This window comes from Gadus chalcogrammus, chromosome 9 (assembly GCF_026213295.1).
Source record: "Gadus chalcogrammus isolate NIFS_2021 chromosome 9, NIFS_Gcha_1.0, whole genome shotgun sequence".
Classification (NCBI taxonomy): Eukaryota; Metazoa; Chordata; class Actinopteri; order Gadiformes; family Gadidae; genus Gadus; species Gadus chalcogrammus.
This window is the reverse complement of record NC_079420.1, coordinates 2934274-2954669: the sequence shown is the minus strand read 5'-3', so window position 1 is coordinate 2954669 and position 20396 is coordinate 2934274. Positions and strand designations below refer to the sequence as shown.

At 49.4% G+C, this 20396-nt stretch overlaps 1 protein-coding gene across 1 annotated transcript in view; it reads right to left on the bottom strand.

The window, feature by feature from the left end:
* The window catches only part of LOC130389461 (receptor-type tyrosine-protein phosphatase beta-like), a 34387-nt gene that overhangs the window by 1197 nt on the left and 12794 nt on the right, over nt 1–20396 (bottom strand). The window contains 25 exon segments of the mRNA XM_056599266.1: nt 248–383; nt 833–996; nt 1544–1666; nt 1970–2104; nt 2667–2743; nt 3143–3233; nt 3326–3407; nt 3630–3647; nt 4337–4420; nt 4647–4752; nt 4984–5090; nt 5211–5490; nt 6379–6528; nt 7190–7468; nt 8117–8404; nt 8834–9100; nt 9765–10028; nt 10538–10807; nt 11586–11849; nt 12972–13235; nt 14409–14672; nt 15284–15547; nt 18850–19116; nt 19676–19820; nt 19823–19941. Coding sequence (XP_056455241.1) covers nt 248–383; nt 833–996; nt 1544–1666; nt 1970–2104; nt 2667–2743; nt 3143–3233; nt 3326–3407; nt 3630–3647; nt 4337–4420; nt 4647–4752; nt 4984–5090; nt 5211–5490; nt 6379–6528; nt 7190–7468; nt 8117–8404; nt 8834–9100; nt 9765–10028; nt 10538–10807; nt 11586–11849; nt 12972–13235; nt 14409–14672; nt 15284–15547; nt 18850–19116; nt 19676–19820; nt 19823–19941 — 4508 coding nt within the window.

Genomic DNA, 20396 nt, shown 5'->3' with positions numbered 1-20396 from the left:
CACACACACACACACACACACACACACACACACACACACACACACACACACACACACACACACACACACACACACACACACACACACACACACACACACACACACACAACCAAGTCAAGTCACTAGTCACACTAGTCACAAGTCCCAAGTCACACCCTAACCACACACACACACACACACACACACACACACAAACACACAGACACACACACACACACACACACACACACACACACACAGCTCGTACCTCGGTCTGGACCATGTGGGATCGGTGCAGGCGCAGGTCGAACACGGCGCCGTAGATGTCCAGCGCGTCCTTGGTGTCGAGCTGCTGCAGGACGCGGTCCAGGACGATGAAGGTTCCGGTGCGCCCCACGCCGGCACTGGTGGGGGTGGGGGTGGGGGTGGGAGCGAGAGGAGACACAAAAAGTAGGCGTCAAGACAAAGGTTCATACTGTTCATCATTGATTCCGACTGGCATTGCACTGCTGAACAAGAGCTTACCTGCAGGAGAGCACTTTGAATAGCGCCATGCACTTTCCCTCTCTCTGGACTGTTACGAGCATGCACAAATGCACTTTACTATCCTATTTATGATGTGTAGAGGGCTCTAAGTCTTTTGTCCTGGTGTTGTGTTGTGGGGGGCTGGGGGGGGGTGAGGATTTCTATCCTGTCTTGTCTAGTTGTCTTCTGTATTGTCCCTTTCTGTCCATGAGTGTATCCGATGTACTGTATGGCGCAGATCAATTTTCCTCAAGGACAAATAAATATCTATCTATACGTCTTGTAGTCGTGTCGTGAGCGGGCATGGTGGTGGGGGGGGGTTCTGTACCTGCAGTGGGCCGCGGTGGGCCCGGACCCAGGGCTCCTGTTGATGTAGTCCCGGACCGTGCGGACGAACTGGATCAGGGACTGGGTGGTCTCGGGCACGCCGTGGTCGGGCCACACGGTGTAGTGGAACTGACGCACCAGCCTGGAGTAGGTCAGCTGGTCCTCCTGGGGACACCCACGCCCACGGGACACTCGTTACAAGATTCACGCTGTTTTATACTGTGTTTATTCTACCACGGTTTTTGTTATATTGCTATACGTTTCACTTCAAATCATCCTAAACCATCGCACTCAGAAATTCTGCATGTTGGTTGGCCCAAAGAATAAACATATGAAACCCAAATCGTTTTCTTTCTACTCTTGCGAATTGGGAATTGACAATTGGTTGCAAGATTATTTACCAGAGGTGAATTAATCATAAGGAAATCATTGACTGAGTGCTGTAATATTGAATTAGTTTATACTGAACTGTAGTATTCTTAGCTATATGTTAGTAGTATTTTAACTCAAACTACACTAGTATTGTAACTCATTCCACAGTAGTATTGTATCTCATACTGAAGTAGTATTCCATCCCATACAACAGTAGTATTGTAACCCATAATGCAGTAGTAATCGAACCCATTCAACAGTAGTATTGTAAGCCATACTACAGTAGTAATCGAACCCATACAACAGTAGTAACCCATAATGCAGTAGTATTGTAACTTACACTGCAGATCTTGAACTCCCGTATGGTCCACTCGGGCAGGACGGACTCGGACAGCATCTGGACAATCAGGTCCCCGTAGTACAAGGGCTCGTGGTCGAAGGGCCAGTAGTGATCACACTTGACCTGTTCATGAAGACATGAATGCCCAGGTTAGTCACCTTAACATCCCGGACAGAAACACACGTGATAACACATTATTTCTATAAGTTCCCAGCTGCCGGATGCTGACCCCATGTTGTACAACATGTTGCATAACATGTTGCTACCCTCCTGCTTTACCTTGAGTCAACGCAACATAGTCAAGCAGTTCTTCAACCGATGATCATTCTATGCATACATTTTACTCAAATGATCATCGCGAGAAGTGATTACGCGAATCACATGGAACCTCTTGTTCCTATAGTCGCCAATCTTCTCTGGACCCACCCTGCCTTTCTCCACACACTGTGTAACCATGACGACGTTATGGACGTTCTGCTCCCAGACCATCTTCCAGAAGTCGTCCTTAGTCCCCGGAAGAGGGCCCTGCGTGGCGATGTACTCCCTGCGGAAGTTGTTTCCCTGGAACAACATTGACACAAGTCTTAAAGGTCGAACACTGGAACACGGCTCTGGAAAGCCCACAGTAAAAATAAATCTAAGTAATCAGATGTTAATCAAATAATGTTCTTCGTTGACATATTAATAATAATAATAATAATAATAATAATAATGCATTTTATTTATGGGCGCCTTTCTTGACACTCAAGGTCACCTTACAAAATCAAACATTCATAAGAGCAAACAAAAAACAACAACATAATAAAACAGTTTACAAGAGAAAAACAGTGGGGTCATTCTAGTCCCAAGAATGCAACTGACTTAAAGGCTGAATAGATACGTTTTCAGTTGAGTTTACATAAAACAAACAGTACGAAATGGCCGACTGTTGGATAAAGATGTGTGAATGTAAACCAGGATCAATCAAATCCAAGAATCAATGCATGAGTAAATTCGGACAGAAAGTGACGTCAGCCTGATACCACACTTTTGTCTGACGTAATCTGTATTTGTAAAACAACCACAAAAACCACCCAAGGTCAGAACACCCGAGTGAAATCACTGTGTGTGTGAGGGATCTTACAGGAATATAGCTGGCGTTGATGTAATCAGAGCAGGGGTCATCGTCTACACAGGCCAGCTTCACCCGCGTTGAGTCATCTGGACATCAAATAAATAGGAGGGGTTGAGACACAACATCCTACGCCCTTTGCACTCTCTTTTGTATAACTCAACTCTCCAATGTCCATCATTGTACAAAATGGAAGATATAGAATTACTTTGCTGCAAAATGCTGTAGCACTTACATTTCCTGTAAATAATACTACATTTTCCCTTCTGGTTAGTTGCTAACTGCTTTTTATATGCTTTGCACCTGTACTCTTTTTAATGATAATTGAGTTCCTACTAAAACTGCAAATATGAAATAGAGCTTTATAGTCACTGTACGGTTGAAATAAAATATTTGAAGAGCTAATTCCAGTTGGTATTAATCCTTGCCAGTTATTATCAGTTAGCATTTAGTTGTGGCTCTTTACTGCTGGCTATGCAGCGACTCACAGGGGAGAATGTTGTTGTATCGGTTCTTCCCGCGGTTCTCCGGGAGCAGAGCAGTATCCAGTGGCTGGTTCCGACCCACCTCCTTCAGATCCTGAAGAGAAGAGATTGAGACATCGACCATGAGCCTCGAGGGACATTTCAGTGAAGTAGAAGTCTAGGAATTATCATCTTAAAGACCCTTGCCTCAAACTCCTCTGACAGAAAGTAGTTGGAGTCAGCCTGCAGTTTGGAGAAGTGGCCGTCAAAGTTCATGATCTTGATGGGGCTGGGTTAGAGAGGAAACGGAGGAATAAACGTTCACGTCATAAGGAGAAGTACACAAAGCATGAGAAAGCAGAACTGGGTTTCAATTAAACTCAGTTAAGTGTTAAAATAAAATAAATAAATCTGTTATAAAGGTTTTCAAGGAAACGTATACATAAGATCCTAACCCTGACAAAAACAACATGCAAAGCACATTGGGAACGTAGTTAAACACAGAACTAACCTTGAAATGCGGCGGTTCCTGAAATGGAAGGGACAAATGTTAGGGCTGAGAAGATGACAGGATCGGCCCAATTAATAGAGTCCATCCTTCAAGCTGAATGGCTTAAGAAACATTGTGACCTCAGCGAATCTGTGACCTCATTCAAACAACGCCGTTACTAAGCCACATCTGGCCAAATGGCGTCACAGCATTCCACGGCACACCTTGTCTTTCTCGTCTCAGGGAGGTCTAATTATCATCCCATTAGAATCAGACATACACAATGAGCTGGGAATGCCTTGGCTAAGGGACAAAAACAGGTGTGCCTCCATGGTGTGACGCAACATGGAGTGTACTGTCCCTTTACTAAATCCAGCGATAGCACATATCCTAGTACTGGTGTGTTGTATATAATTGTGTGCAGCTAGCATGTGCAAATATCCACACCTCTTAGGCCCAATCCCATTTCTACCCCTTACCCCTCCCCCTTCTTTTGAAGGGGTAAGGGGAAGGCATAAGGGGTAGAAATGGGATTGGGCCCAAGGCCCAATCCCATTTCTACCCCTTACCCCTTCCCCTTACCCCTTCAAAACAAGGGGGAGGGGTAAGGGGAAGGGGTAAGGGGTAGAAATGGGATTGGGCCTTAGTCATATCTTGATGGGGCCGCAGGGCGTGTGACCGCTTCGGCCCGGAGCGTAAGTGGAGATAAAGAGGTGCTGGTGGGTTACCCTCGGACTCCCATGTACACTCCGGAGCTGGGTGATCTCTCTCTCCTCATGCTCATCCTGACGACTGGTGTCTCTTCCACACTCCTGCACACACAGAGCATCGGTCCAATCAGAGACATACATAGCTGGCGGGAAGCCAACAAGGCCCCACATCACAACACAGATCTCACAGTGCAGAAAGAAAATCGATGTTATTAATCGGAGCACACTTTTCTACGTACATTGGCGAGTATATTCGAGAGACAGACAGATGGGCAGAAAGAGTAAGAGCGAGAGGCGACGAGCAGGAGACAAAGTGCCAAGCACTCACACTTTGCGGGCCTTCTGTCTGCAGACGAGCAGAGCGGTCACGCCGATCATCATGGAGATGAGGAACAGGCCGGCGCTGATGCCCTCCATCACACCGCTCCCAGGCTCTGGAGGGGCAACGAGACACAGGCCGTTCACACCACCACACCAAGAACCCACATCGAGGTCTCATCAGGCTTTGGTTTGTCATAAAGACCTTCAAATATAGTGTCCTTTGTCCCGTCTCAAATATCTGTGGGCACCCACGACACGATATCGATTTTGTTGTGATTCGACTGTGTGGATAACAAATGACGATCTTGTTCACCACGGCAGGCTTTCAGAGAGGACTCTCTTACCGGCCTCGGTGACGACGGGCAGGGACAGGTAGGTGTCGGTGAAAAGCGGCGAGGCGCCGGCATTCTGGTGGTCGTCCAGCAGCTGGGTGTAGGCCCGCACGCTCAGTCTGGAACACACACAACGACCGGCGGGCCACCGTGAGCCTCGCGCTGCTTCAAGTCGACTCTGAGTCGTGGAGTTCATCGTCCCCCCGCGAGCCTTTCCCCCCCTGACCCCTCCCCGTTACCTGTAGGCGGTTTTGGGTTTGAGGGGTCCGTCGCAGAAGGGTCCGGTCTCCCGCTGCAGGTCGGGGTCTACGGGCTCTCCGTCCGTGGCGTCGCAGTCCCCTCCCAGTGTGTCCATGCCCGTTCCCAGGCTGATGTCGAAGCTCTGGGGGGCCACGTCCGGGCCCTCGGCGCAGTGGCTGGGGAAGTAGGCCGTCTGGTAGGACTTGACCGAGCTGTTGGTTTTGTACTCCAGGTAGGAGGGGAGGGGGTGCTGCTGGTCGGGCTGGAGCATCTCGCTGTCTGCGTTGGGGACACAGAACCGGGGAGAATTACGTAAGGGACAACGTAGAGAACAGCCGGTCATTATCGGGAAAATAAAGCCCAGACAGGGCGAACAGGACCCCGACACCAACCGGAGCTGTCTTGCTTCACCCTGAAGATAATGACCGGCGTAATGACCAGCGTTCTACACATTCTCCCGCTTATTACATGGCTACTTGCAAAACTAAAAAATATATATATATTTTTTTACAATTTATTTGTTACCATTCGTAATAGTTCGCCAAAGACGTTGACGTCACTTAGCAACCAAACACGCTGGGGTTGATCAAATTTCCTTGAAAGTGGTCAATATATGCTTAGCAACGGTCAATCATCAAAATATATCAAAGTTCATCAGGTCAAAGTCATTCGTCACCTTTTCCAAACATGACATAATCGGTGACTTATGAATGATCCTTTATCGCAGCCTGTTTAATCATACAAAGGCCTCTGTAGGGCTGTTGACTGAAATGGTATTTGCGGGGGGGGGGGGAGGCGCTGAGGAGTAGGTGAGGTGTAGGTCAGGCGTCCATTTCTTTGTAAGATTAGGTCACTTTTGTCCAAATAAATGTGACGAAACATTGTAATGATATGCTTCCAGTATCCTGTAACCTAGCAGTAGTGTGCAGTCGATGGCGCATCCTTTCAACAGCATGTCTTTATCAATATCTAACCTCCATGTTGTCAGCACAGTTTTATCCTGACCCTCTATATTTATCAAATTGCGACACAAATGCTTTTGCTGCATCTTTGTGCTTGTGCGTGCTAGGGAATGTGTGTGGTAGTGTGAGTTCATATGTACAAGGATGAACGTGTGTCTATCTATGCAGCGCCGCTATATCCCGGGGAGGGGGGGGGGGCATGTACCCTCAGACTCGGTCACCACCACGGTGAAGTTGCGCACGGCTCCGTTGATGTCGCTGAACCAGCTGCAGTTGAAGCTGAAGACGATGGAGGACTTGGAGACCACCGCCACCCGGTCGCTCACTCGGACGCTGGGAGGGGGCACGGGAGGGCCTGGGGGGAGGGGGGGAGGGGGGAGGTCAATTTGCTGTTTAAATCACTTGAACATGTTCCATAGGAAGAATAGTTTGTTCACACTTTATCACATGTGATTTCACAAGTGTTGTACACAGTATTCACATGTGCTATACAGGCTGATTCAAATGTGACGTATGGTTTTATTCACATGTAATACAAAGGTTTATTCACATGGGATATGCAGCATTAGTATATGCCACACGTGAACCTCCTAAGATGACGCAATTCGATTGGTTCGCCATCTCGGGATATCGGGCGATATCCCATGATTAAGATCGCAAACTCAGGATATTGTTTTCTAATGGGGAGCGCGAGTGATGTCGTCTCGTCTAGCTTGTTTATTTCCGGAGTTTTCACATGTAGAATATATCACCTCGGGCTCCGTGAATAGCGGCGAATAGCCCATTCCCCGCTATTCACTTCGCCTTCGGCAAATAATTGTTAATTATTCACGTGATGTATCGATTCATCACAATGTATATCTGTTATTCCGACCATTCCTGCAGGTTTGACTCAAAGCGATTTTCAGGTTCATTCACACGTGACATGCAGGGTTGATTTGAGTGATGGTCAGGTTCATTCCAACGCGACACACAGGTGCATCCACTTGTGACGCGGCACGCCGTTGGCTACTCACGGTCGATCATGGTCACCACGCTGTCCCGCGCCGCCTCGCTCACCATGGTGTCCGAGATGACCTTGACGGACACGGTGTAGCGCTTGTGGGGCTCCAGCTGGCTGATGAGGTAGACGGTGGAGTCGCGGCCGGTGCGGCGGGAGTACACCAGGGTGCGGGAGCCCTGGTGGAGGCACTCGACGGTGTAGGAGTCGTACTCGGCCCGGGGCGCGCCCCAGGAGCAGGAGATGGAGGTGGAGCTCTGGGGGCGGCAGTGCAGGCCGTGGACCCGGCCGGGCTCTGGAGGAGGAGGGGAGGGGGAGGAGGAGGAAGGGGTGGAGGAGGGGAGGAGGAGGAGGATGTGGGGGGGAGGAGGAGGATGTTGGGGGAGGGAGGAGTAGGAGGTGGGGGAGGAGGAGGAGGATGTGGGGGGAGGAGGGGGAGGAGAGGAGGAGGAGGGGAGGTGGAGGAGGAGGAGGAGGAGGGGGAGGAGGAGAAGGAGGAGGAGGAGGAGAGGAGGAGGAGGGGAGGAGGGGCGAGAAGGAGAAGTGAGAGGAGATGGATCAGGACTCTTAAATCCAGGAGGTGCTGATGGGGAGAGAACCTATGCACCTGGAGCTATGTCGCTATGGTTACATGACCACTGATTTAGCCACAGTGTGAGCACACCTAGAAACACAGGATCGGTATGTCACTGCAAAGAGAGGATTTTGCTCCAAAAACAAATTTTCATAAGTGCCCCAAACGGGAATCAGCTGGTTACAGCCAGAAACACCAACAGCACTGTATGTCTCTTGCGGGAAATCAGTTCTCCAGAGCCTGCAGCTACGGGTATCAAAGGTACAAGTGGTCATCTGTGAGATGCATTCTAGTCTAAAAAAACGTGTAAGAAAAATCGTGTGAATGAATAGTTGTAGGTCGCCCCGGATAGTGGGAGGGTCCACCTACTGGTGCGGATGCTCTTGTAGACGGTGGCGCTGTAGGCGGGCCGGGCCCCGGCCTCGGTGGCTCCGCTGACCGTGCGCAGGCTGAGGGTGTAGAGCCTCCCGGGGTAGAAGCCCTGCAGGAGCCGGCTGCCAGAGGTGCGGGCGAGGTAGGGGTTGACCACGGACAGCTGCACCTTGGGGACCCACTGCAGGTCATAGTCGTCGTAGTCCGAGTCCACGGGCCCGCTCCACGTGACCTCCACCGAGGTGTTGGTGACGCCGAGGAACAAGGAGGTCGGGGGTCGCGGGGCTGGGGGTACGGGGAGAGGGGGAGAAGATGGGGTGAGCAGAGTGGAAACCGCGTAAACCTTGTATAGTGTGTTACAGTGGGACCTGGGCTAACGCGTGTAACGGCGCATCTTATCGTCATCATCACAATCATCATTATCATCATCATCCTCATCACAATCATCATCATCAAAACAATCATCATTATCATCATCATCACAATCATCATCATCATCATAATCACAATCATCACCATCATCATCATCACAATCATCATCATCATCATCGTCATCATCATCATCACCATCATCACAATAATCATCATCATCATCACCATCATCATCATCATCATCATCCTCATCGTTTAAATGTTCTACATTTGAAGATAAACAACCGGGGGTCCGTTGCAACGCCGCCCCCTGTGGGCCACAAGCGATAGCGTGGCTCTTACCGGTTCTGCCCGCGGTGCTGGCGCTGTTGACCAACTCCCCGCTACAGGTGAGCGCGACCACCTGGTACCGCCGTCCCGGCACCAGCCCCTGGAAGACGTGCTCGGTGACCCCGGCCCCCAGCGGCCGCTGGTCCTGCCGGGCTCCGTCAGGGGCGTAGAGGGACAGCAGGTAGCGGCTGAGCTCGCCCGGGGGCCGCGACCAGCTCACCCTGAGCTCCTCGGAGCGGTTGGTGCTGTGGGTCTGCAGGGACAGCACAGCCCCCGGGACTGGGGGAAAGGGAAAGACGCCACGTTGTTAAAGAGCGCCCCAGCCTAGAGGCAGGATGTCAGGAAGGAACGACGCTTGATGACAGAGTTAGGCCCGATCCCATTTCTACCCCCTCCCCCTTGTTTTGAAGGGGTAAGGGGAAGGGGTAAGGGGTAGAAATGGGATTGGACCTTAAACCGTATTTTGTTTTGGGAGTTATTTTCTCTATTGTTCATGAGCATCATTATTTAATTATTCTTTATAGGAATTTACTGTAAGTGGATCAATTTGGATATAGATCATTGACCGACTGATTGATGTCAACATTATATTGTACTTTCGATCGATTCAGTTAAAGCTGTTTAGAGAAACCAGTAGGCTGGATTGAGAATGTATCCAACAGAAAAAAAGAAGCCCACCCCTCCCTTTAGATCTCCTTCCTAGCCACTCTCCCAAAACACGACTAGCTCGTAGGTAGGTAGGTAGGTAGGTAGGAAGGCAGAAAGACAGGTAAGCCATCTAATCATTTCATTTGGGCAAAATTTAAGGATTGGACGGGCTCACTACTGCCCCCGATGCTCAAGCATGGTACTGCAATCTCTTTCCTGTGTCATTACGGTCCACAGGAGTAGCCTAGATCTCTCTCTTTAATAGTTCTGGAATATCCGTGTATTTTAGCCTCACCAGTCCTGGCCCAGATGGCTGAGTCGTTGGTCAGCTCCCCACTCCGTGTCAACACCACCATCTTGTAAGGAGCTCCAGGCACCAGGCCCTTGAAGGAGCACTGCTGGATGGCAGACTGTCCCTTGAGCTGCTCCTGCAGCCGGTCACTCCCGTTGAACAGGAAGATGTCATAGGTCTCAAAGTCGCCCTCTGGTGGAGACCACTGGAACGACAGGCTACTTGTGGTGTTGGATTGAATGGACAGCTCGGAGACCGCGGCTGGACCTGATCACAAAGAAACATGATTTCAGAAATAGGCCAAAGAAAGTTCTGAACTTTTTCTTTATTCAGTAGAGAAAAGCTCCTTTGTAGTGATAGATATAGATAAAAAAACTTTGTTAAAAAATAATCACGCTTAGTTTTTTGGAGAGTGACCACCATAATTATATTAATGAAAAAATGAACTCTTCGTCTGGTATAGTATTTTATCTTCATTTGGATTATTAGCAACCGGGAACCAGAAAGTGTTTAGGGGAACCGGAAGCAAATCCTTTTTTTGTAGGATGGTAGGGGTAAGTACAGCCTTTTTCGCCTCTGATTCCCTTCTGATTGGTTAGAAGGGCTCTCCTCCTATTGGTTAGGGTTAGGGTTAGGGTTAGCCCTAACCCTAACCCTAAACCTTAACCTAACCCTAACCCTAAACTCCCCCAAAGAGATAGCCTAGGACTCATCGACTCATACGAAAAAAAGGTTCGCGAACCGGAATGTGCTTACAGGAAACAGGAAGTGCTTACGTGTGCGGCCCTCGCCGCTGACCCCCTGGCTGCTGACCCCCCCGCTGGTGGTACGGACCACCACCCGGTACTTCCTGCCGGGGGTGAGCCGGTCGAAGCGATGCTGGCCGCGTCCGTACGGCTCCGAGGAGTTGGTCACCAGCTCTCCCCTCCCATCCAAGACCTCCAGGCTGTAACCGTCGGCAACGCCCAGCGCCTGTTGCCAGGTGACCTGCAGGCTGCTGATGGTCTCCTGGGTGTCCACCTGGAGCCCCGACACGATGGAGGGCACTGGGACAGACGGACCGGGGACACACACACACACACACACACACACACACACACTGGGTTAAGGGCGGGGGTCCATTGGAGCGAATGGATGAACAACTTCAGGGTGGTATAAATGGTGAGCCTGGCTATTGCCAGACCAAGCTCAATCATAGATTTGCACGTCGGTCTGGGGAGTCTGCTGTCATTTTCTTCAGCACAAGAGGCGTGATCAACGGGCCTAGTTCAACTGACTGTACGCAATTGGCTGCTTGCCGTTGCTTCACTGTCGTTATCGTGTTAAACCAGCCAATAGCGCGCCAGGGGGAAAAGCCAGCTTGGTGATTGGCTCCCGCAAAACCGTATCAGAAGCAGAACATTTTTTATTGGGTCCGCAAGGACTCAATGGGTCCGTAAACCCCCTTGCGTCGCGTCAAAGTGGAACCATAATAGACCTTTAGTGGAGCACTTTTCCTTAGTATGATGTCTAAAAGTGGAGATAATGTCTTTAGCAAGCAAAAAAAATGTATGGCTCTCCTCCAGACCCTTCTGCAGGGCAAATTCAAATCGCAAATCAAATTTGCATAGCCGCAATCTGATTGGCCGACGGATCCGGCGCTGCCAGAAAAATTTCTCAACTTCTTGACGCGGGCCACGGAGTCAAATGGACGGACGGACCCACAATGCATTTCGCGAGCGCCCCCATGCAAAGTGAATGAGATCCGTCGACGGACGTGTACAGCGTGAACGCGGCGTTAATCTGAGTCCTGTGCCGGAGGCTACGGGTCTATCGGCCTCTCACCGGTGCGTGCGCTGGCGGTGCTGTTGTTGACCAGCTCCCCGCTGATGGACTGCACCGTGATGTCGTACAGCTGGCCCGGCTGCAGCGAGTCGAAGCGCAGCTCGTTGTGGTGCTTGGGCACGGGCCGGGCGTCCAGCCGGCGGCCCTCCCTGTGGAGGGACACCACGTAGCTGTCCACCTCCCCCTGGCCCGCCGTCCAGCTCACCCGCAGGCTGCTGCTCTCGCCGCTGTTGCTGATGTGGATGCTCTTCACCTTGCTGGGCACTGGAGGGCGCCAGAGGAGGCACGAGCACACGCGCACACGCACGCACGCACGCACGCACGCACACACACACACACACACACACACACACACACACACACACACACACACACACACACACACACACACACACACACACACACACACACACACACACACCATAGAGGAATTAGATAATTAAATAAGGAATTTAAGGAATTAAATAATTCCTCGTCATCATCAATGAAAAATTACAACAATTATTAATGTTGCATAAAAAAAAGGAATGCATAGAATTGCTTTAATAAAATGTAAACATTTAGAATGCAAACATGTCGCACAGATTCCGTACGTATGAATACACATTATTACATTTAAGGGGCTTTGTGAGCCAGGGAGCGCTCTCACTGCCCTGCCCCAGACAGATGTTGCTGTTGGCTGAGGTACATGTTGGCATCTAAAGTATAGCTATAACTAGCTTTTTAATTGTTGTATGAGTTCTCTGTTAGATCAGGATCCTCAACCACAGGCTTTCACAGATGACTAGAGTCTAGACAGCTTAACACTCATAATAACATGCTGATCAAATCAAATATCTTCTCTTCCCAGACTTCAAACATAGCAACCTAATGGTGAAACCCATCCCAAAGGCAAACGCCCTCTCCAGAGGAGCACAGGTCATTGCAGTCTAACCTCTGGATTGGTTTGAACCAACAACCTACAATTAAAACTAATCTAAACCAATGAGCCGACCCCCCACTGCAGCGCCCGTGTTGTGTGTTGAACCGTGCCGTGTGGGCAGCACAGCTGAGCGTGAGCCGAGCGTCTACATCCCCCCAACCTCGTAAACTGGGACGTCAACAGGAAGCCCCCCCCCCCCCCCACGTATGGTAAGGTACTTTTATTTATAAAGCCCATTTCATGTAAAAGTGCAACTAAATGTGCTTAACAAAAGATATGATGATAACAATGATAAAAACATTAAAAAATACTATCAAAAAAGGCAAGTGTAAGCATAAATAATCATTGTGTAATCATAGTGTAACAATACAAACAAATAAATATTAAAGTAAGAAATCAGAGGGGGGTTAAAAGTGCAGATAGGTGAAAGGGCACACAAGCCCCGTGAAGGCGCGACCTCTGACCTGTGCGTCCCTCGATGAACTGGGCCCTCTGGTTGGGCCCGCTGAACGTGGACACCAGGACCTTGTACATGCGCCCCGGCGTGAGGGAGGACAGCACGCACTCCCCGACGCCGCTGCCCAGCGTGACGGGCGGGAACACCTTCAGGTCGTTGAACAGCAGCTGCACCTCGTAGTGGTCCACGTCGCCAGGCGCAGCCGCCCACGCCACCCGCAGGTCGTCGGTGCCGCGCCCGGCCAGGGTCAGCGACCGCACCGCGGCGGGGACTGGAGCAGAGACACATGTCCTTAGTATGATGTCTTAATGGAAGTCATGTCTTTAGTATGATGTCTCAGTGGAGGTCATGTCCTTAGTATGATGTCTTATTGGAGGTCATGTCTTTAGTATGATGTCTTAATGGAGGTCATGTCTTGAGTAAGATGTCTCAAGGGAGCACATGTCTTTAGTATGATGTCTCAGTGGAGGTCATGTCTTTAGTATGATGTCTCAATGGAGGTCATGTCTTAGTATGATGTCTCAAGGGAGCACATGTCTTTAGTATGATGTCTTAATGGAGGTCATGTCTTTAGTATGATGTCTTAATGGAGGTCATGTCTTTAGTATGACGTCTTAATGGAGGTCATTTCTTTAGTATGACGTCTTAATGGAGGTCATGTCTTTAGTATGATGTCTTAATGGAGGTCATGGCTTTAGTATGATGTCTTAATGGAGGTCATGTCTTTAGTATGATGTCTGAATGGAGGTCATGTCTTTAGTATGATGTCTCAGTGGAGGTCATGTCTTTAGTATGATGTCTTAATGGAGGTCATGTCTTTAGTATGATGTCTTAATGGAGGTCATGTCTTGAGTAAGATGTCTCAGGGGAGCCCATGTCTTTAGTATGATGTCTCAGGGGAGCACATGTCCTTAGTATGATGTCTGAAGGCTCAGTTATGGTCCCACGTCGACGCAACGCGAGGACCACGCAGACGCTTCGACCCAGTCGTGAACCTGTTTTGGTTCTGTGTCGGGTTTTAGTGAGCGGACCAATCACAGTCGCGTCTCGACGCAAGGTTAACATTTTTTGGGAGGCACGTCAGTCCCTCGCGGTGGACGCAAGGAGGGTCTGCAAGGACGTAACGGGTCCGTAAACCCCCTTGCGTTGCGTCAAAGTGGAACCATAATAGACCTTTAGTGGAGCACTTTTCCTTAGCATCATGTCTAAGTGGATATAGTGTCTTTAGCAAGCAGGATACATACAAAATAGCAGCCTGCAACATCAACTCTTGTTTCCACAAAGAAAAAACAAGAGATTTTGACCGCCAACTTATTGAAAGAAGCAGACTTCTCTTGGACTAAATAACAGCTGACCGTGACCGATCCCCATAGTTTTGTCTCCTTTTAAAACATGTAACTGAACCCCAGGGGGGATCTGGGAGGGACAGGCCGGGATGACTCACAGGTGCGCCCGTGCGTAGGGACGCCGGTCTCGTAGGCTCCGCTCCAGGTGATGACCAGCACCGAGTACAGCCTGCCAGGCACCAGGCCCGTGAACACACACTCGTTGCGCGTCTTGACGACCGTCTGGTTCTGGTGGAAGAGGTTGTTGTGCTTGATGACCACCTGGTAGGAGTCGAAGTCTCCGGCCGCGTGCCGCCAGTACACCTTCAGGTAGTCGTCCCGCGCGTCGTGGGAGGCGGTGGGGTCCTGGACGCCCGACGGCTCTGTAGCGGGAGGGTCAGAGGTCGGAGGTCAGAGGTCAGAGAGCGAGAGAGAGGAAGGGAGAGAGAGGAAGGGAGAGAGAGAGAGAGAGAGAGAGAGAGAGAGAGAGAGAGAGAGAGAGAGAGAGAGATATTTAAATAGACTTCTATCATGGTCGGTTTTCTAGACCAGTGGCTTTCTAGATTCGTTTTGGTCTTATGTAACCCCAAAGCCCTATCAACAAAGTACTAACACTATAACACTATTATAATGCGCATCATTATGAGGTGTTTAGAGAGGAAGAAGCTTCTATTTGTGGTCTTGATCAGCAAAATCAACATTATAATATAGAACAAAATCAACAAATATTTATATTTTGCTGTTTTTGATTTAGAGTTACCCAATGTACGAATCACACCAGGGACTGTTTGTTGATGCAGAGTGAACTCGTTGTTTGTTTGACCGCTGTAACACACACACACACACACACACACACACACACACACACACACACACACACACACACACACACACACACACACACACACACACACACACACACACACACACACACGCACACACCCTAACAACCACACAGAGGGGTGTGTGTGTGTGTGAGTGAGTGAGTACTGACGCGTGCGCTCCTGCACCACGGTGTGGTTCTCGTAGGCCCCGCAGCGGGCGGTGATGGAGATGTTGTAGAGGCGTCCGGACACCAGGGAGTTGAAGACGCACTGGGGGCTGGACTTGGACACGGCCAGCGTGTGGACCGTCCTGTCCCGGTCCCGCAGCGACACCAGGTAGCCGTCCACCTCGCCCGGCCCGGGGCGCCACGACACGCTCAGGAAGTCCATGCGGCCGTTGTTGCTGACCGTCACCTCGCCCACCGCCGCCGGGACTGCAGAGAGAGAGAGAGGGGGAGGGAGGGAGAGAGGGAGAGAGGGAGAGAGGGAGAGAGAGAGAGAGAGAGAGAGAGAGAGAGAGAGAGAGAGAGAGAGAGAGAGAGATACAGAGAGAGAGAGAGAGAGATACAGAGAGAGATACAGAGAGAGATACAGAGAGAGAGAGAGAGAGAGAGAGAGAGAGAGAGAGAGAGAGAGAGAGAGAGAGAGAGATACAGAGAGAGAGAGGGAGATACAGAGAGAGAGAGGGAGATACAGAGATACAGAGAGAGGGAGACAGAGAGAGAGAGAGAGAGAGAGAGAGAGAGAGAGAGAGAGAGAGAGGAGAGAGAGAGAGAGAGAGAGAGAGAGAGAGAGAGAGAGAGAGAGAGAGGGAGATACAGAGAGATAGAGAGAGAGAGATACAGAGATACAGAGAGAGAGAGAGAGAGAGAGAGAGATACAGAGATACAGAGAGAGAGAGGGAGATACAGAGATACAGAGAGAGAGAGAGAGAGCAGAATTGATGAGTGATGGGGTTTCCCTCATCCTAACGTTAGTCATCCACACATTGATTGCTTGGACTTCAGACCAAAGAGATCTCTAAAAGCCTTCAAGAGGTATCCCAGTACCTCTACGTTTAAATGTAAATTGATATATACATGTATATATATATATATATATATATATATATATATATATATATATACATGTAAATATATATATATATATATACAATATACAATCCAACACCATATTGTGTTGTTCTGAAGATTTAAAAGTCCTGAGCGGTTTACAGACTGTGTTTGAAACGCTCCCAGCAGCGGCGTAACACCGCCTGGAATGTAACAATGCACGGCGGTGCGACTTCCTGTTCCTGTTGAAACAGGAAGTCTTTGATAGGCAGACCTTGGGTTTGTATTTGGGATTTGACTGGCCGTCGCTTCCTGAACATTCCTGCCAAATTCCTGTTGCATCAGATAAGAAGAACCTGTTTGGAATAATATCCGCCATGTATGTTCTCACTGGCCCAGGAGCTCTTCATGTTCTGTCCGTCAACCCTGAGTTGTTGACTATTCGGGCGGTCAAGGGAAGATGCTCTGATGTTGAGGTCCTGCTGGGTCGCAGGTTGGACTAAGGATGCACAACTGTCCCCAGAGAGCCTTCCTTTGATTAATGGCTTCCTTGAGCAAAATGTCTTTCCTTTTCTGCTACTTGAGACTTGATATTGACACTCGACTTGATGTACAAAGTACGACTAGAAGTGCTGGGTCCCCTTTTTACAATTTAGTGATAAAGCATTTGACTCGAAAAAGATACAACGGTATTTTTATTTTAAATACGTTAATACGTATGAGCAGGTAGGGAACGAGTCAGATATCTTGCTTAGAGACGCCTATCGGAAGACTGCGAGCATTAGGGTTTGAATCCAAACACCCATACGACTTGACCACCCTACCCAAAATAAAACTCTCAACACTGGTTATGAAGTTTGATTGTTGTCTAAAGCAGCTTAAATCAATTTCCTCTGTCTACAATGAATCTTTACAAGGCTTATCACTTACTTATTAGTGTGTTCTCTAACAACTATCTCTAACAAGTCCTTCCCAGTGGCTGAGCTATGGTATTTTCTCGAGGGGTGTGGATCAAACTCAAGCGACGCAGTCGGAATAGGAAATTACAATAGGAAAATAAATTGACCAAGAAATCGCGATTGAATGACGTTGGTACACCTGTAATAAGTGAGAGAAGTTACATCATTTTTTGATAATAATACCAAAAAAGGCAGAATGTTTTAGTCAGGTCTGGCAGGGTCCCATCCTTGTTTTATGTTTGCTTGAGCTGTCTGCTAAATCTTAGATACATTGCACTTCAATTTTTTTACTTTGCCTTTATTTTCTTTTGCATAATTTCTTTTATTTTCCTTTACGCATCTATTTTATTGCATTACTTCAATCTATCTTATTTTATTATTTCATTTTATTGTATGACGACGTTGCTATGTGATGCACTTTGAGACGGCTACATAAATAAAGTTGCCTTGGCTAGTCTTCCCTCCTGCCACACAGTCTCAACCCCTCGTCCCTCGGCCTACTGGTTAAGGAGTTGAACCGTTGACCGCAAGGTGGCCGGGTCGAATCCCATCTGAACACCTGAATTTCCCACCAAAAAGGGACAATAAAGGATAACTTAAAGGGCACCTATTATGCTTTTTTGACTTTTACGACCTATAAACGCTGTTATAAAGATTTATAGTCATGTTTAACCATACTAAAGTGTCAAATAATGACGTACATGCATTTCGACGTGTTCCCTGCTGACCGTCTGGGGTGGCTGTGCTGAGCGCTAAACACTAGGGACGGCGGTTGCCTTTCACTTGTTAAAATTTCCGGGATTTATCTACGTAGAACATTCCAGATTTTCCATGTATGGTAATTCTGCAACGTGCTCTCCCAGAAGGTAACCAATCACATCGGAGTGGGGTTGGCAGGAGGGGGGCGAGGGGGCGGAGAAGGACGAAGCCGAGTGTCGACAGAGAACGCTGAAAGCGCCCAGATGAGAGGAAGAGTTTCCCGAAAATCGACATCGTTTTTTGTGTTATTCTATTTGTCTTGTATTACAATAAAGCTGACTTGGGTCAGAGACAAACGAAATTTCGGTTACTCTATTTGTCTTGTATTGGTTATTTGTTGGAATTTACACTATAGCTGACTTTGACTGTGACTTTGGGTGCTTCGTGTCAGTTTGCCCTACAAGAGTCATTAAAGGGGACCTATTATGCTTTTCGACCTTTATGACCTATAAACTTTGTTATAATGATTGACAGTCGTGTTTAACCATACACAAAAAACAACGTAGATTTTCGGGAAACTCTTCCCCTTATCTGGGCGCTTTCAGCGTTCTCTGTCAACGCTCGGTTTCATCCTTCTCCGCCCCCACGCCCCCCTCCTGCCAACCCAACTCCGTTGTGATTGGTTACCTTCCTTGGAGCGCGTGCGCGGGCAGATTTGACCAGGAATATGGGGGCGCGGCAGGAGTGTCTCTACGTAGATGATTTCCCGGAAATGTGAACAAGTGAATCGCAATCGTTGTCCCGAGTGTTTAGCGCTCTGCACAGCCACCCCCAGACTGTCAGCAGGGAACACGTTGAAATGCATGTACGTCATTATTTGACACTTTAGTATGGTTAAACATGACTATCAATCATTATAACAACGTTTATAGGTCATAAAAGTAAAAAAAGCATAATAGGTCCCCTTTAATAAGAAATGAAGACCAGAAAAGTAGGATAACAGGAGATCTTTAACCAAAGACTCACCGGTGCGTCCGTCGGCCACGGCCTGCCGGGACAGCTGGCCCGCCCTCACGGTGGTTACCACCACCCTGTAGAGGGCCCCCGGCCTCAGCCCCGGGAAGCTGAGGCTGCAGGTGTCGGGCCCCACGCTCTCGTTCTTGATCACGCTGCTGTCGTGCACCAGCAGCACGCGGTAGGAGTCCAGGTCCCCAGGGGCCCGCTCCCAGCGCGCCCGGAGGCTGTCGGTGGTCCCGGCGTTGTACAGCTGCAGCGCGCTCACCTGGGAGGGGGCTGGCGGAGACAACGGACAGGGGGCTTGGTGACTCGCTGAGCAAGGGTCGTTTTCAGCGCTCACACATAGTTGGATTTATTTTATTTCATTTTTGGCAAATTTGATCGTTTTATACTTAATGCAGCGTGTGGGTCAGAGACAAACAAGATTTTGGTTATTCTATTCGTCTTGTATTTGTAATTTGTTGGAATTTACAATAAAGCTGATTTTGACTTTGACTTTGGGCGATTGTGCACCAAATGAACACATCTGTGGGTGTTGAATGGGATCGTGTTTTAGACGTCGTGTTACGGTGTGGAAAAAACCCACAAGCTTCGGTGTGTCTCCTGAGAGACAGTGACGTGCTGCGATTGAGGATTCTCAAGCAAGGCGCCTGTGTTTGATTCGGTTTTAAAGAGAGCTTTTCCAAAACCTGCTCCTGTTATTCCTGGTTCTGGTGTAGACGTGTTCATCTAATCTGAACCCAACGGTAACAACCAACCGCAGTAGCGTTGTACTTCCCAGAGAGGGCGCCGCTGTGGTGGTTAGGGTTCGAAGATAAAAGGTCACGTGACTCACCGGTCCAGCCGACCACAGAGGCCGAGCTGCTCAGGTTCCCGCTGGCGGTCGTCACGGTAACCTCGTACCGGCGTCCGGGCGTGAGGACGTTGAAGGTGCACTCCTGGGCCCCCCAGGGCAGGGTCCTCTCGGAGACCACCACGGGGGGTCCCCCTGCCGGAGGGCCAGGCTGAAGCCGTCCCACTCGCCCGTCGGACGGCCCCAAAGAACGCTGAGGGTGGTCTCGTCACTGTGGCGAACCACCAGCTTATGGACGGCCCGGGGGGCTGAGAGAGAGAGAGGGGGAGGGAGGGAGGGAGAGAGGGAGGGAGGGAGGGAGAGCGAGGGAAAGAGAGATGGGGGGGAGAGTGGGGGAGAGAGAGAGAGAAAGAATAGAAGAGAGAGATAAGGAAGAGAGGGAGTAGATGGAGTGGAAGTGAGGGAGTAAGGGGGAGAGGAGAAGAGAGAGAATAGGGAGGGAGGGGGGAGAGAGAGAGAGAAAATACCAAGTCGATTGTGGATAGTCAGTGTTTTTGTGTGTGTGTGTGTGTAGTGGTGTGTGTGTGTGTGTGTGTGTGGTGTGTGTGTGTGTGTGTTGTGGTGTGTGATGTGGTGTGTGTTTTGTGTGTGTGTGTGTGGTTGCGTGCGTGCGTTTGTGTGTTGTGTGCCATGCATAAGGACCCCCTTCCTCATTCACCCATCTCCCTGACAGGAGCGGTGTTACCAGAAGTCCACTCTGCAC